Source organism: Vigna angularis, chromosome 6 (assembly GCF_016808095.1).
Source record: "Vigna angularis cultivar LongXiaoDou No.4 chromosome 6, ASM1680809v1, whole genome shotgun sequence".
Lineage (NCBI taxonomy): Eukaryota > Viridiplantae > Streptophyta > Magnoliopsida > Fabales > Fabaceae > Vigna > Vigna angularis.
The window spans coordinates 1,522,846-1,536,222 of NC_068975.1; the positions used below are offsets into that span (position 1 = coordinate 1,522,846).

Sequence of the window (13,377 nt, forward strand, 5' to 3'; positions counted from 1 at the left end):
AGGATAGCTTAAGAGAATATCTTAAAAAAAGAGCTTACAACGATATATTCATCTTGAAAAGAAGAAGAAAAAGAGCTCAAGAAAAAAAGTACATCTAAGCTGAAGAAAAGAAAAGAGAATTGAAAAAGAGAAAGAGATATCGTCAAGCTTCATTGTCATATTACTTATTATTGTAAGAGAGAAGAGAGAAACACTTGTAGTTATTTAGACTACTTTGTATTGTATTCAAATCCTCTTAGTGAAAGATATAGTCTGAACTACTTGAAAGTAATCATTGATTGCAATTCTGAAAAGAATTAAAACACTCACAACTTAACTCAGTTGAGTTGAGGAATCTTAGCAAGGTTGTTAAGTACCAAGAGTGGTGTGAATACTCAACACTAGTGTAGTAAAGGGAAACGACAGCGGTTATTTTTGTCTATCTGCACCGATTCTATAACCGAGGTATATACAGGTGAGACAAAAAGTCTATCATTTTTTATCTTGATTCTGAACCAAAGCAAAAAAGTGTATGTTTTTGCCGCAGTTCAAATGCAACCGAGGCAGTAGCGGTGTTTCTTTTTTTATTTTTATTTTTTCGTCAGACTTTTGGCCTCGGTTGGTTACTGGTGAACTGAGGTAGTAGAGGGGAGTCTTATGCCTCGGCTTAGAATTCAACCGAGGCAGTAGAAGAATTTTCTATTTTTAGATATCATTCTGCACAATAGTGTGTACTTTTTCATTTTTCTGCTGATCCCTCCTACCATAAAGTAAACCATTTCATGTGATCTTTAATTAATTGACTTATTCATCTTGGAAAAAGAAAAGAAAAAGAAGACGCTGACTAGGTTTAAATTCTTTCATCCAGTAAAAGTTAATCAGTGGTATTTATTATACAATATATATATATATATATATATATATATATATATATATATATATATATATATATATAATGATAGCTTATTTTCTATATATAATGATAGCTTATTTTCATTGGATTATTTTGGATTAGGCTCATCAATCTCAAACATTAAACAAATGGTTGATCCTAATTAGATGAAAAGAAATGAATAGAAGACAACAACAAAAATATATATATATATATATATATATATATATATATATATATATATATATATATATATATATATATATATATAAAGCATATTCATTAATTATTAATTTCAACATAAATGTTTGTTGACAGAAGTTCAACAAACATAAATGTTTGTTGGCAGAAGTTCAACAAACATAAATGTTTGTTGACAGAAGTTCAACAAACAATGCTATTCTGTTACAGAAATAGAAAATTCCCAACATAATCCACCGTTCCTAGCTTAATCAAGTCTGAAAAAAATAAAAGAAAGGAAAAGCAATGTCAGGAAAAAACAAATGAGTGAAAGTTATTAACATGAATTGTATACGTAAAAAAAGAAGTCTTACTTTTGGCAATCCAAGTCATTGGACATGATTTTGCACTCTTTGCAAAGATTATTGGCTCTGTCTTTGTCTAGGTTAGGAACCTGAGAGCCTGATTCCTTTAGGGACTTACATGCAACACGTTTTTCTTCCTTTGTAGGTGATGAAAATATGATTTGTTTCATCCCATCACAGCAAGAAGTTGAAGGGGCATCACTTTTCTTGGTTAGATAATCTAAGCATGGCTTCGCTAAGGCTTTTTCCTGCTCACAGGTTAAGCCCTTTGATGGCTTTGTGTCAGTAACTGTCAAGACAAACACAATTAGCAAAGTGAAGAATGATACAAAGACAGTCTTCATTTTGATAGAGAGGTTTATCTAAGTGATAACATGAATGTCACATTAACAAAAGTCCCAATCACCAACCAAGTAATCTGAATACCAACGCATGGTAGAACAATCAATTGTTAATATTCCAACAATAATTTGTAACGCATATGCCCATAACATTAACTGTTTCTTTTTATATAATATCAGTAGACTTTCAGCAGTAGACTTTAGTGGCTCCAGTCCAACAGTAGACTTTCAGCAGATTCAGCCAAAATATCCATAGTCATCAAAGCAAAACAAAAAGCTATAAAAGATTAAACTGCATATAACGTAGACCACACATTTACCTTAATTTATCTCAGACTCAGGCGATTAATCTCATGAAAGTCTCTTCGAATCTAAACTTTGATCACCCAAATCTACACAACACATTTTAACCAGAAACACATAACAAAAAACCTAAAAAATGATTAAGAAGGAGCTTGGCCATAAATTAGATTTTAACCTATGCATGAAAGAAACTTATTTCATATTTCTTTAATTCCTTCTCCGATAGGCATTTTTATGAAGAAGTTTATCCAAACAGAGTCAAAGTTAAGTTGCTAAAGCACCAGGTTATGAAATTATTGGTTGCATCACAACCTTATGGAAAGCAATCAGGCAAACAAAAGGAAACAATAAACCATTACAAAGCCCAAAAACCTATCATCGGCTACATGTTCCAACATAAAGATCAAGAGGTTAAAACAATTTTTAAAAAAAAAAATTAACCTTGGCATAATAGTCTTTCCAGACCTTGCGAGAACCTTGATGACCCCAAATCGAAAGCCTTAAACTTGATCTTCCCAATGCTCAATTCCTCCGAAGTGGGGCGCTAGGTCGGCTGATGCTGAACTAATCTCTGCAACCAAGTATCAAAATTATAAAAAGATAATTTTTGAACTATTGGGAAGAAAAAAAATGTGAAGAAGGTGAAAAGAAGAGAGGAAGGTAACCTCGTCTTTGAGCATGTGAAGGAGAGTGGTTTACTCCCAACGGCCACCGCTTGCTCTTCACTCCCACCGCGAAACCCTAGGAGCTATTAGCGAGAAGCTGTTTCGCTCCCAACGACCACCGCTTGCTCTTCACTCCAGAGGCGACGCACTCGCAGGCGAGGTGGAAAGCCGCGCTCGCAACCATCGCACATGACGAGGTGGTGGTGGCTCCAGGCGGCGGCAGGGCAGAGCTTAGAGCAGGCAGTGCAAGGAGCGAGGCCACCGCTTAGAAGGGCAGCGGGGGCTCCTAGCGTCGGCTCGGGGTTCTCGTGATAAGTGGGGACGACGTTGGTGACGGAGTTCGGTATGGTTTCGGCGAACAAAGAGGAAGGCGAAGGGATCTCGTTATGGTCGATTCCAAGGCCTGAGCTAGCGTCCTGGCGGTGGTTGTTGTGTTGTGGCTGCAGCGAAAGTGCGTTAAGGATGGAGCGTAGAGAAGAGAGAGACAAGAAAAAGAAAAGGGAAACAGGAGATGGAGAAGAACGCTGATGCGCGTGAAAACATAAGGGGATAATCACTCGGTTATATGGTTAACTGAGGTCTAAAGGGTTCGAAAAAATTTAAAAATAAAAAAGGAAACTTAGAATTTTGCAGGCTTTTTTATGCCTCGGTTCACCCCTTGAACCGAGGCCTATAAGGTCCTCAGTTTTTCTTGAACTGAGACCTATAAGATTATTGAAATTACAAAAATGTCACCACATTTTTTTATGTTTCGGTTGTGTGAAAATCAAAGTGTATAGGTCGTGTTAGAATCCTAATTTTGCACTAGTGCAAAGCAGATCTCGACGGGTTTCTGAGTACTAAGAGTTGTGCGAATACTCAAAGAAAACTCCGGCTAGGTGTTGAGTATCAAGAGTGGTGCTAATACTCAAAGGAAATCTCAGCAAGGTAGCTAAGTACCAAGAGTGGTGGTAATACTCATTTGTAATCGTGTAAAGATTATAGTGGAACCCTCTGTGGAGGAGACTGGACGTAGATCAATTGGAGTGAACCAGTATAAAATCTCTTGTACAATTATCTCTTCTTTTACCTAAACAATCCTCTTGTGAAAACCTGCAGTTGCTCTTTATTTCCAAACTCAAGAATCTTCCAAGCTAAACGATTTATTTCATGAAGGAAGTTCTTAACAAAACGCTGCAGTACATATACTTGAATAGCACACTAAAAGTTGTTATTGCAAATTCCTATTAAGTCAAGCCTACAATTTTTTAAAAGAAGATTTCAAGAGCTTGATAATGTGCTATATCAGAAGGATTGCAAAAAGTTTTCCACTAAAACTATTCAACCCCCCCCCCCCCCCTCTAGTCTTTTTCAGGTACTTCACAGGTGAAGAAGAAGACTTACAAAAGACAAGAGATGAAGAGACGAATAATCCTCAACCTGCAGATTTAACTAAGACATGGCAGCAACCCCAAGGATTATCACTAGACAATGTTAGGTACTAATCTAGTCCTAGGAAATCTCATCTCACCATAGTTAAGTGTATCCTTAAATACCTTATTGATTTTACAAATAAGGCATTGCCCAAGGATAGATTTTGTGAGCTTAGAAGGTGTTTAAGGATCTTAAAAATCTCTTAGAGGTCTTGTTTGATGCATTTTCCTCTTTTTCAAAAAAAACCTCATGCAATAATCGATTATCCGCTACTAATAATCAATTATCCTTCCCTTAAGAAAATGTCATTAGGTTCTAGAATAATCATCGATTATAAGAAGCCATAATTGTTAGCAAAATCTTGAAGTTAGAAATTTTGATGATGCCCAAATCAAGTGTCAAATGCTCAACTTGCAAGAAGATCTTCCTCAAAACTTGTGTTTTGTGTTAAAGCTTTTGTAATTAGTAGATTTATGGATAGAGCTTTATTTGTGGTTGATTCCTTGTATTGTTTGATTAAAAATTTGTTTTTGAGTCACAAAAACTCTGCAATAATCAATTAGCACTTAAGATAATCGATTATCACAGAGAAGTTTTTATGTTTGCTAAACATTCATTTTGGTCTTTGGAACAATCGAATACCAGGCTATGATAATCGATTATCCATAATGTATTATGACTTACAATAATTGATTATCACGATTAGCCGTTGGAGTTTTTTAGCATGTTTTTTACCATTATGCATTCATTAAATGCATAATCGATTACAATAATGGATAATTGATTATCACACGTTAAATAGCCGAGAACTGATTTTTGGAGGTGTCCTTGAGTGAGATCCTTATATATTGATTTGAGTGTCTCATTCTAATACACGAAAACATATATGAGTATTTTGCTTTGTGAAAAGTGTGTTCTAGGGTTTGTAGAACCCTTGTGTTGTGGCTTTGAAAACTTGGTGTTGACTTAGAGCGAGAATTTTCAATGAGAATGTGATTAAGTGTTGTTGCTATTGTGATTAAGTGTAATTAAACGATAATCGATTATCTAAAGTAATAATCGATTATCTCAAGTTCTGAACATTGAGAACTAAAAATATAGTAGTTGCAACGATCATAAACGGCTATATTATGCATTTATTGAGCATTTTTGGTCTGATATGCATAAATAGGGGTCTGTAATCGATTAGTATAACATCATTTGTGCTTTGTATGTATTCTAGATTTTCTTGCATTTTTATGTATTGTTGCATTATGCCTCCTGTGTTGTTTTCTTTTTATTTAAATAAAAATTTGCCTTAGTATTTTCTTTACTTTATTTATTTAGTTATGACTTATATTCAAGGGGAGTATTATCTAAAGGGGGAGAAATAATTAATCATAAATAACTCTTTTTTATAATGATAAAAAAGGGGAAAAAATATATGTTTAAAGACTTTAATATATTTATCTCTTATCTATTAATGTCCTTTCTTTAAGTTTTTTATGAGCTATAGATTATGAGTATAGGTCACAAAAAGCTTTAAATCAAATGAGTTTTGATCATCATAAAAAAAAGGGAAATTGTTAGCAAAATCATGAAGTTAGAAGTTTTGATGATGCCCAAATCAAGTCTCAAGTGCTCACTTTGCAAGAAGACTTTCATAAAAACTTGTTTTACATGTTAAAGCTTTTGTAATAAGTAGATTTATGTATAAGGCTTTATTTGATGTTGATTCCTCGTATGTAATACTTCAAAACTCATTTTGGAGTCACATAAACTCTGCAATAATCGATTATCACAAAGAGGTTTTTAAAGGTTGTTAAAAACTCATTTTGTCTCTAGAATAATCGATTACCATAAGTGGATAATCAATTATCATGCGAGAGAAAGCTGACAACGGATTTTTGGAGGTGTCCTTGAGTGAAGTCTTTATAAAGATGTTTTAGACTCTCATTCAAAAACATGAAAACATATATGTTTGTTTTGAATTGTGGAAAGTGTGATATAAGGTTTGTGTAACCCTTGTGCTTTGGCTTTGAGAACTTGTTGTTGACATAGAGCAAGAAATTTACCTAGGAGTGTGATTCAGTGTTGTTGATGTTGCTAAGTGAAGCCTGTCATCCTTTGTGAAGATTCAAAGGAAGTGTTCATCCTTTGTGAAACATTTAGAGGAGGTGTTCATCCCTTGTGGCCTTTAGGAGAAGTGATTTTCATCTTTTCTGGTAACAAGATAGGTGTTTCTAAACGCTTAAACTTGTCTTTCTGTGTGATTGTAATAGTTTATTGGTTTTGTGATAGTGGAACACTAATCTTTGTTAGGATTAACAACTGGATGTAGGATCCTTGTGATCTAAACTAGTATACAATTATCTGTGCAATTTTCTTTCTTCCTTACTTTTTATTATTGTTTAATTTTTCGCTAAGGAAATTAAAATTAAGAGAAAACTATTAAAGACACTTTTACAATAAGAAACCAATTCACTCCCTCTTGGTTTATTGTTCACATTAATCATTTCGCTGCACTACTCTAACAGGATGAAGATTAATATGTGTACTACTTACATTAGAAGGTCTAGTTATTTATATAATTTATAATTTTGGGATAAATATGTTTTTAGTCTTTAAATTTAGACATAAAATTAAAATTCGTTCTTATGAGAGTTTGGTTCATAACGTGGCTGCATAAGGGGTAAACATGTGATTTTGATTAAAGTTCACGTGACAGTGATTAAAAAATTCTGAGTTAGGGTTTGGGTTACAAAAATCGCAAATTGGGGTTAAACATTTTGGAGGAGCTGTCTTCCAAATTGGGTGATCTTGAAGTTGAAATCTACAGAGCAAATTGAATTCCGCAAATCAGGTTAAGGTTTACATTTGATAATTTTAAGTGCTTGAGGTTTTTCGATATGTTTTGATTGTTGTCGCGTTTCAGGGGGTTTAACTATGGGTGAAATTGTTTTGTGTGAAAAGTTGTCTTGTTTTGATGCATGATAGTGGTCCCATAGGTCTTACTTTAACTGAAATTAGTGGTCCCCCGTTTGCATTTGCAGGGTTTGGGTAGGGATGTGTGATGACATGTTTCGGGTAGTGGTCCACCATGGTGGGACCTTGATCAAAGAAGTCCCCTTTAATTATATAGGCGGGGATATAATTAATTGGGACGTAGACCCCGATAAATGGTGTTATTTTGGAGTATTAGGTTCACTTAAACATATGGGTTACATGCAAGTAGAAGAATTATATTACAATGTCCAACATGTTCTACATAAGGTTGATGATGATAAAGGAGCTATGAACATGATGAATGTGGCTAAGTATTTGGGGAAAGTGAACCTATATGTTGTGCGTGGGGTGGACAAAGCAACTATCTTAGAAAATGATGAGAATGAGATTCTTTTCCTATGTGAAGGTCATGCATAGAGTGGTGAGAGTAGTGGTGTGGGAGGAGAAGCACATGTTGAGGGTGGTGAAGAAGGAATTACAAACGTAATGGAGGGTGCAGTGGAGGTTGAGAATGACTATGTAGTGGATGTTGACAATGAGGATGCACGGGATGTTGAGAATCACGATGCATTGGAGGTTCAGAAGGAGGATTTATTGGATGTTAACAATGAGGATTGCCTGGATGTTAAGCATGACGATACATTGGAGGTTGAGAAGGAGGATTTAGTGGATAATGAGGATGTTGAGCATGAGGATGCAGAAGATGTTGAGGTTGCAGTAGAGGTTGAGAATGAGGATGAAGTTAAGGATGTAAGTGAAGAAGCATTGGAAGGGGATAATGAGGATGAAATTAGGTCGAAAGTGAACAACTAGTTGACGTGGACATTCAGGATGGAGGGGAGGTTGATAGTGAAGAAGAAGTGGAAGTGGAAGTGGACATTGATGATGAAGCAGGAATGAATGATCTGAGTGGTGATGAATGCGTGAATGAAGACAGTGAAAAAGAAACCCAACAATGTAGGGGTTTGTCAGATGATGATTGGGAGTCTGATAAGCTTTTAACTCCTAAAAATAGTGCAAGTGAGGAGGATGACAATGATGATACAATATATGTAGGTCCTTTCTCAAAATATGCAAAGCAGAAGTCCATGGCAGATTACAAGTGAGAAATGGGCACTATTTTTACTAACAGGGAAGAGTTTAAGGATGCTGATTGTTGTTCGTAGGGACCCAAACGATCAAATGCTACCCCTTGCCTATGCAGTAGTAGAAGTGGAGAACAAAGACAGTTGGACATGATTTTTGCAATTGTTAATTGAAGACCTCGGGAGCACTGAAGTATGTGGAGGGTGCACATGGATGTCAGACCAACAGAAGGTATAATGTACTACTTATATTCATTTTTAGTTAATGCTTTTGTATAGGATATGGTTTTATTACTAAATTTAATTGTGCAGGGGTTAGTCTTAGCTATCCAGGAGCTTCTGCCTCGGGCAAAACAAAGATATTGTTTAAGGCACCTCTATGCAAACTTTAGGAAAAGGTTTGGTGGGTAGGTATTAAAAAATCTGATGTGGAGTGCTGCAACCAGCACATATCCCCAGGCTTGGGAGAGAGAAATGCTGAAAATTAAAGAAGTCAACGTTGAAGCATATAAATACCTCATAGGCATTCCCCCAAGGTAACCCATTAGCCATTATATACACTTTAGTGTCACAGATGCATTGTAACCCATTTGAGAATTCTTTTGTGCAATAGGTTTTGGTCAAGGTCTCACTTCACAAGTCAACCAATGTGTGATACCCTTGATAACAACATCACTGAAGCTTTCAATAGTGTTCTCATTCATGCAAGAGGAAAACCAATTATCATAATGATGGAGGATATCAGAGTGTATCTCATGAAAAGGTGGGCCACCAACAGAAGCAAGGTGGCATCTATGGACTTCACAATATGCCCAAAGATAAAGAAGAGACTTCAGAACGAATGTAATTTGTCAAGATTTTGGCTGCCAAGGTAATGTTATCATTTCTTTTTAGGTTTAATAGGTTCGGAGGTCCCTATATTTGTGGGTTCGTTTCAATTGGGTCCTCCAATTTTGAAAGTGATCAATTTGGTCCCTAATTTAACAAAATTGAGTCAATAATACTCTTTCCGTTAAATGCAATGGACGTCATTAACTTTTTAAACATGTGGTATGTTGAAGCATCCTTCAAATAAAACTGTCACCTGCAAATAAAAGGATGCCTCAACATGCCACATGTTTAAAAAGTTAATGCCGTCCATTATATTGAACGGAAAATGTATTATTGACTCAATTTTGTTAAATTAGGGACCAAATTGATCACTTTCAAAATTGGAGGACCCAATTGAAACGAACCCACAAATATAAGGACGTCTGAACCTATTAAACCTTCTTTTTATATACATTTTGTTATTTACGTACGTTGTTCATGTCCTTCATTTCTTTCAGCTGGGCGCACGAAAGATTTTTGAGGTTAGGCACACTTCATCTGTTGGGAACAAGTTCACAGTGGTCCTGGACACTAAAGAGTGTAGCTGCAGAAAGTGGATGATTAGTGGCATTCCATGATGTCATGCAATTGTAACAATGAACTACTCCAATGTTGATCCAGACAATTTTATACCCACTTGCTTCAGAAGATCCACATATGAAGAGGTGTATGCGTCCATAATTTTTCCACTCAATGGTCCCCAACTATGGCAAACCATAAATTTCAATGATGTACTACCACCAGTGATAAGGAAGTTGCCTGGGTGGCCAAAGAAAAAAAGGAAGTTGGAGGCATGGGAGTTAACTAAGGACGACACTCAAATGTTTGTTGGAGGACATAGGAAAAAGTGTAGCATTTGCCGTCAGAGAAAGCACAACAAGAATAACTGCCCTTTACAGCCCCAACCAGCAGAAGCAACCCAGCCAGCAGAAGCAACCCAGCCAGCAGAAGCAACCCAGCCAACAGTTGCAACCCAGCCATCAGAAGCAACCCAGCTAGCACAAACAACCCAATCAGCAGAAACAATACAACCATCACAGCCACCTCCAAGTTCCCCAACCCCTCTACCATCACAACCACCAAGTCCCCAATCATCCCGTCCAACAAAATTCAATGTCAGAAGAAAAGATAGATAGATAGATGAATTGCTTTATTATGTACTGTACTGTCTTTATTTTGGTGACAGACATGTATTGTCTTTTTAGATGAATTGGAGGTTATATGTATTGTCTTTTACTTTGGTCACAAACATGTATTGTCTTTTTAGATGAATTGGAGGTTATATGTATTGACTTTTACTTTGGTGACAGATATGTATTGTCTTTTATGTTAGTCAACTGATACGTATTGGAGGTATGATGTATTGGAGGTATTATGTGTCTTTACATGAAATGGAGGGATTATGTACTGCCTTTATTTAATGAATCAAAGTGGTTTCAACATGTTTTGGTCAAAGCTTGTACTTAGATTTGTAATATGTGCCATTAGTCATCATCATATGCATTATTGGGTTGACCTATTTCAATATTTTTAAACCAAATGGGGACTGATTCGAATAATCTCCACAGAATTTAACTTCATATAATGAATTTTTAAACCAAATGGGGACTGATTCCAACATTTTGTACATTGCATTGCATAACTGATGTTATACCAACCAAAACACCTTCGCATTGTCAACATACTTTTTTCAAGCATCCAAATACATAACAGGTATTAAGCCAACTTATAACAAACACCCAAATTCACGATCTAACTAAATCAACCTAAACACAACTTGAAAATGACAAGGTCAACCACAATACACACATACAAAGCTACAACTAACAACTTCATCCTTTTCTGCATTTTCTGCAAATCCTTCACTGCATTTTCTGCAAATCCTTCACTGCATTTTCCAGCTCACTTATTCTCTTCAGAATTGTGCAATCTTTTTCATCGACGTTGTCTTCACAACATCACTTGAAAAAGTTACAGCAGCTCCCAATTGAAGATCCACCCTCTTATTCACCATGTTAGGGAATCTATGAACAAATGCATCAAGTCAAGTCAAGAAAACATTAACTGAGAAGGGTATACTTCAAACCTTGTAATGAGAACAACCCCAAAAATTTCTCCCAGCATTCTTCGTAGTTCTGGCCACTTTGATTACTGCAATATCACCACAGTAACAAGTAGGGATTAACCCACCTCCCCTACAAGCACCACCATGGGACAAATGAGAAGATCCTTTGGCCCAGCTTTTCGAAAACGAAGAACACCCTTGGGAACCCATTCATATGTCTCCCCAAACACTTCCCAATCCTTAAAGACCAATTGGGAGGAAACCAAACCCAAACCCTAACCCCTCTTAATGAAAATCACTGCCACTGCCACATGAACTTTAATGAAAAACACTGTCACTGCCACGTTATGAACCTAAACAGCCACGTTGCACAGATCACTCCACGCTGTCAGCTGGATCGTTAAATATTTAACGCCGTGACCAAAAAGGATTTAATTGTACACTTTTTTCACAAGTTGGGACCACGTTGAACTTTTTAAAAAAGTTAGGACGGACTTCAACATTACCCTTATAAAGAGGGACCAAAAGAGATATTAAGCCAAAAAAAAATCTCCAACTCATTTTAATCATTAAAAAATGGTTTAATGTCTCGGTAGGTCCCTATTTTCGGCGTCTCAATTGGGTTCTTTTTTGTGTAAAATTGGAGCAATTAGGGGTCTGCCGTTAAATTACACAAACGGTCGTTTAAGTTTGCCTACGTGTTATTAAAAATGATTTTGAATTAATTTTTGTATTAAAAAATGGATTTGTTCTTCAAGGGCAAAAAAGGCAAACTGGGGCAAACCCTTTTCTTCTTTTCTTCTTCGATTGGAAGCGCGGAAGACAGGGATGGCTGGAGCAGGAAGCAATGGAGTGTCAGGGTACAACAGTGTCTTCATCCTCTTCAACCATCTTCCACCCTTGCAACCTTCATTTGTCTGAGTTCCCAATCTTAAACCAACATCCTCCGCCATGACACGCACTACCTCCCCCTGATTTCCACTCCCTCATCCACGCACTCCACGTCTCCTTCCGAACCCCATTCCCCCAATTCAAACACAACACCATCTTCAACCTGCAATCAACCAAACTCAGAAACAGAAATCAAAACAAAACCCATACTTCACTCTTCATTCATTCTCGCCCAATCTAGGAAGCATGCAACCATCTTTCGACTTGGTGGTGGCGATGGTGCGTGCGCGCAGGGGAGGCAAACCTCCCTAGGTCACCTTCTTCGAAGAAGCGGAGAAGCAAGAGGGAGGGCAAAGGCGTTGCGGCCAACGGTGGTTCCGGTGGCTCGGGTTGTCGCCGGCGAGGCCAAGGCGTGGTCTTGGCGGAGGTGGCGGTGGCCGGTTCCAGCCGAGGTGGCGGCGGCGTGCCTCCCAGCCCTAGGTTTTCCTAGTCAGAGAGAAAGAGACTTGGGTCCGCGCTTCCAATCGAAGAAGAAAAGAAGAAAAGGGTTTGCCCCAGTTTGCCTTTTTTGCCCTTGAAGAACAAATCCATTTTTTAATACAAAAATTAATTCAAAATCATTTTTAATAACACGTAGGCAAACTTAAACGGCCGTTTGTGTAATTTGACGGCAGACCCCTAATTGCTCCAATTTTACACAAAAAAGAACCCAATTGAGACGCCGAAAAGAAAAGGGACCTATTTAAAATTCACGCCGAAAATAGGGACCTACCGAGACATTAAACCTTAAAAAATAAAGAATTATCCATTCTCTTTTATTTTCTCTTATTAATAACAAGATAATCTTACTAATCAAATATTGTATCCAATATTAGTTTATTTTGTACTGCAATTTTACTTATTCAGAAAAAGTAAAAATCACACCAACGGATTAAGGACTAATATTGTTTTAACAAATCAACTGTCTAGATTTTGAAGTGAGGAAGAATATAAGTTATTATATTCTGAACTTGGGAGTTTCTTTCTCTTTCTGCCCCCTCATGTTTTCTTCCTACACCCCCAATAAACAAAGTAAAAGGCAAATTTACCCTCATCTTTTTCCCTTCTCTCCAACCGCACCTTCATACCTTCCTCCACCTTCTTTAGCATTAATGATATTATTAATGATATTGTCCATAATACATGCGCATTTGTGCGTGTAATTCATAATACAAATTTGTATTATGAATTATAATATGTAATATAAGTTTGTGTCATGAATGATACAATTTAGAATATAATTTAAAATTTTAATTATTTTTAAATTTGTATTGCGAATTTTAAAACCTAAAATGTAAATTTGT

At 36.6% G+C, this 13,377-nt stretch overlaps 1 protein-coding gene across 1 annotated transcript; it reads right to left on the reverse strand.

The window, feature by feature from the left end:
• Nucleotides 1-12,052: 12,052 nt before the first annotated feature.
• Nucleotides 12,053-13,183, reverse strand: LOC128197397 (uncharacterized). Its single transcript, XM_052879129.1, has 3 exons — nucleotides 13,123-13,183; nucleotides 12,352-12,520; nucleotides 12,053-12,197 (listed from the first exon to the last, which is right to left on the reverse strand). The coding sequence occupies exons 1-3, from the start codon at nucleotides 13,181-13,183 to the stop codon at nucleotides 12,053-12,055; spliced, it is 375 nt and encodes a 124-aa protein (XP_052735089.1).
• Nucleotides 13,184-13,377: the final 194 nt, after the last annotated feature.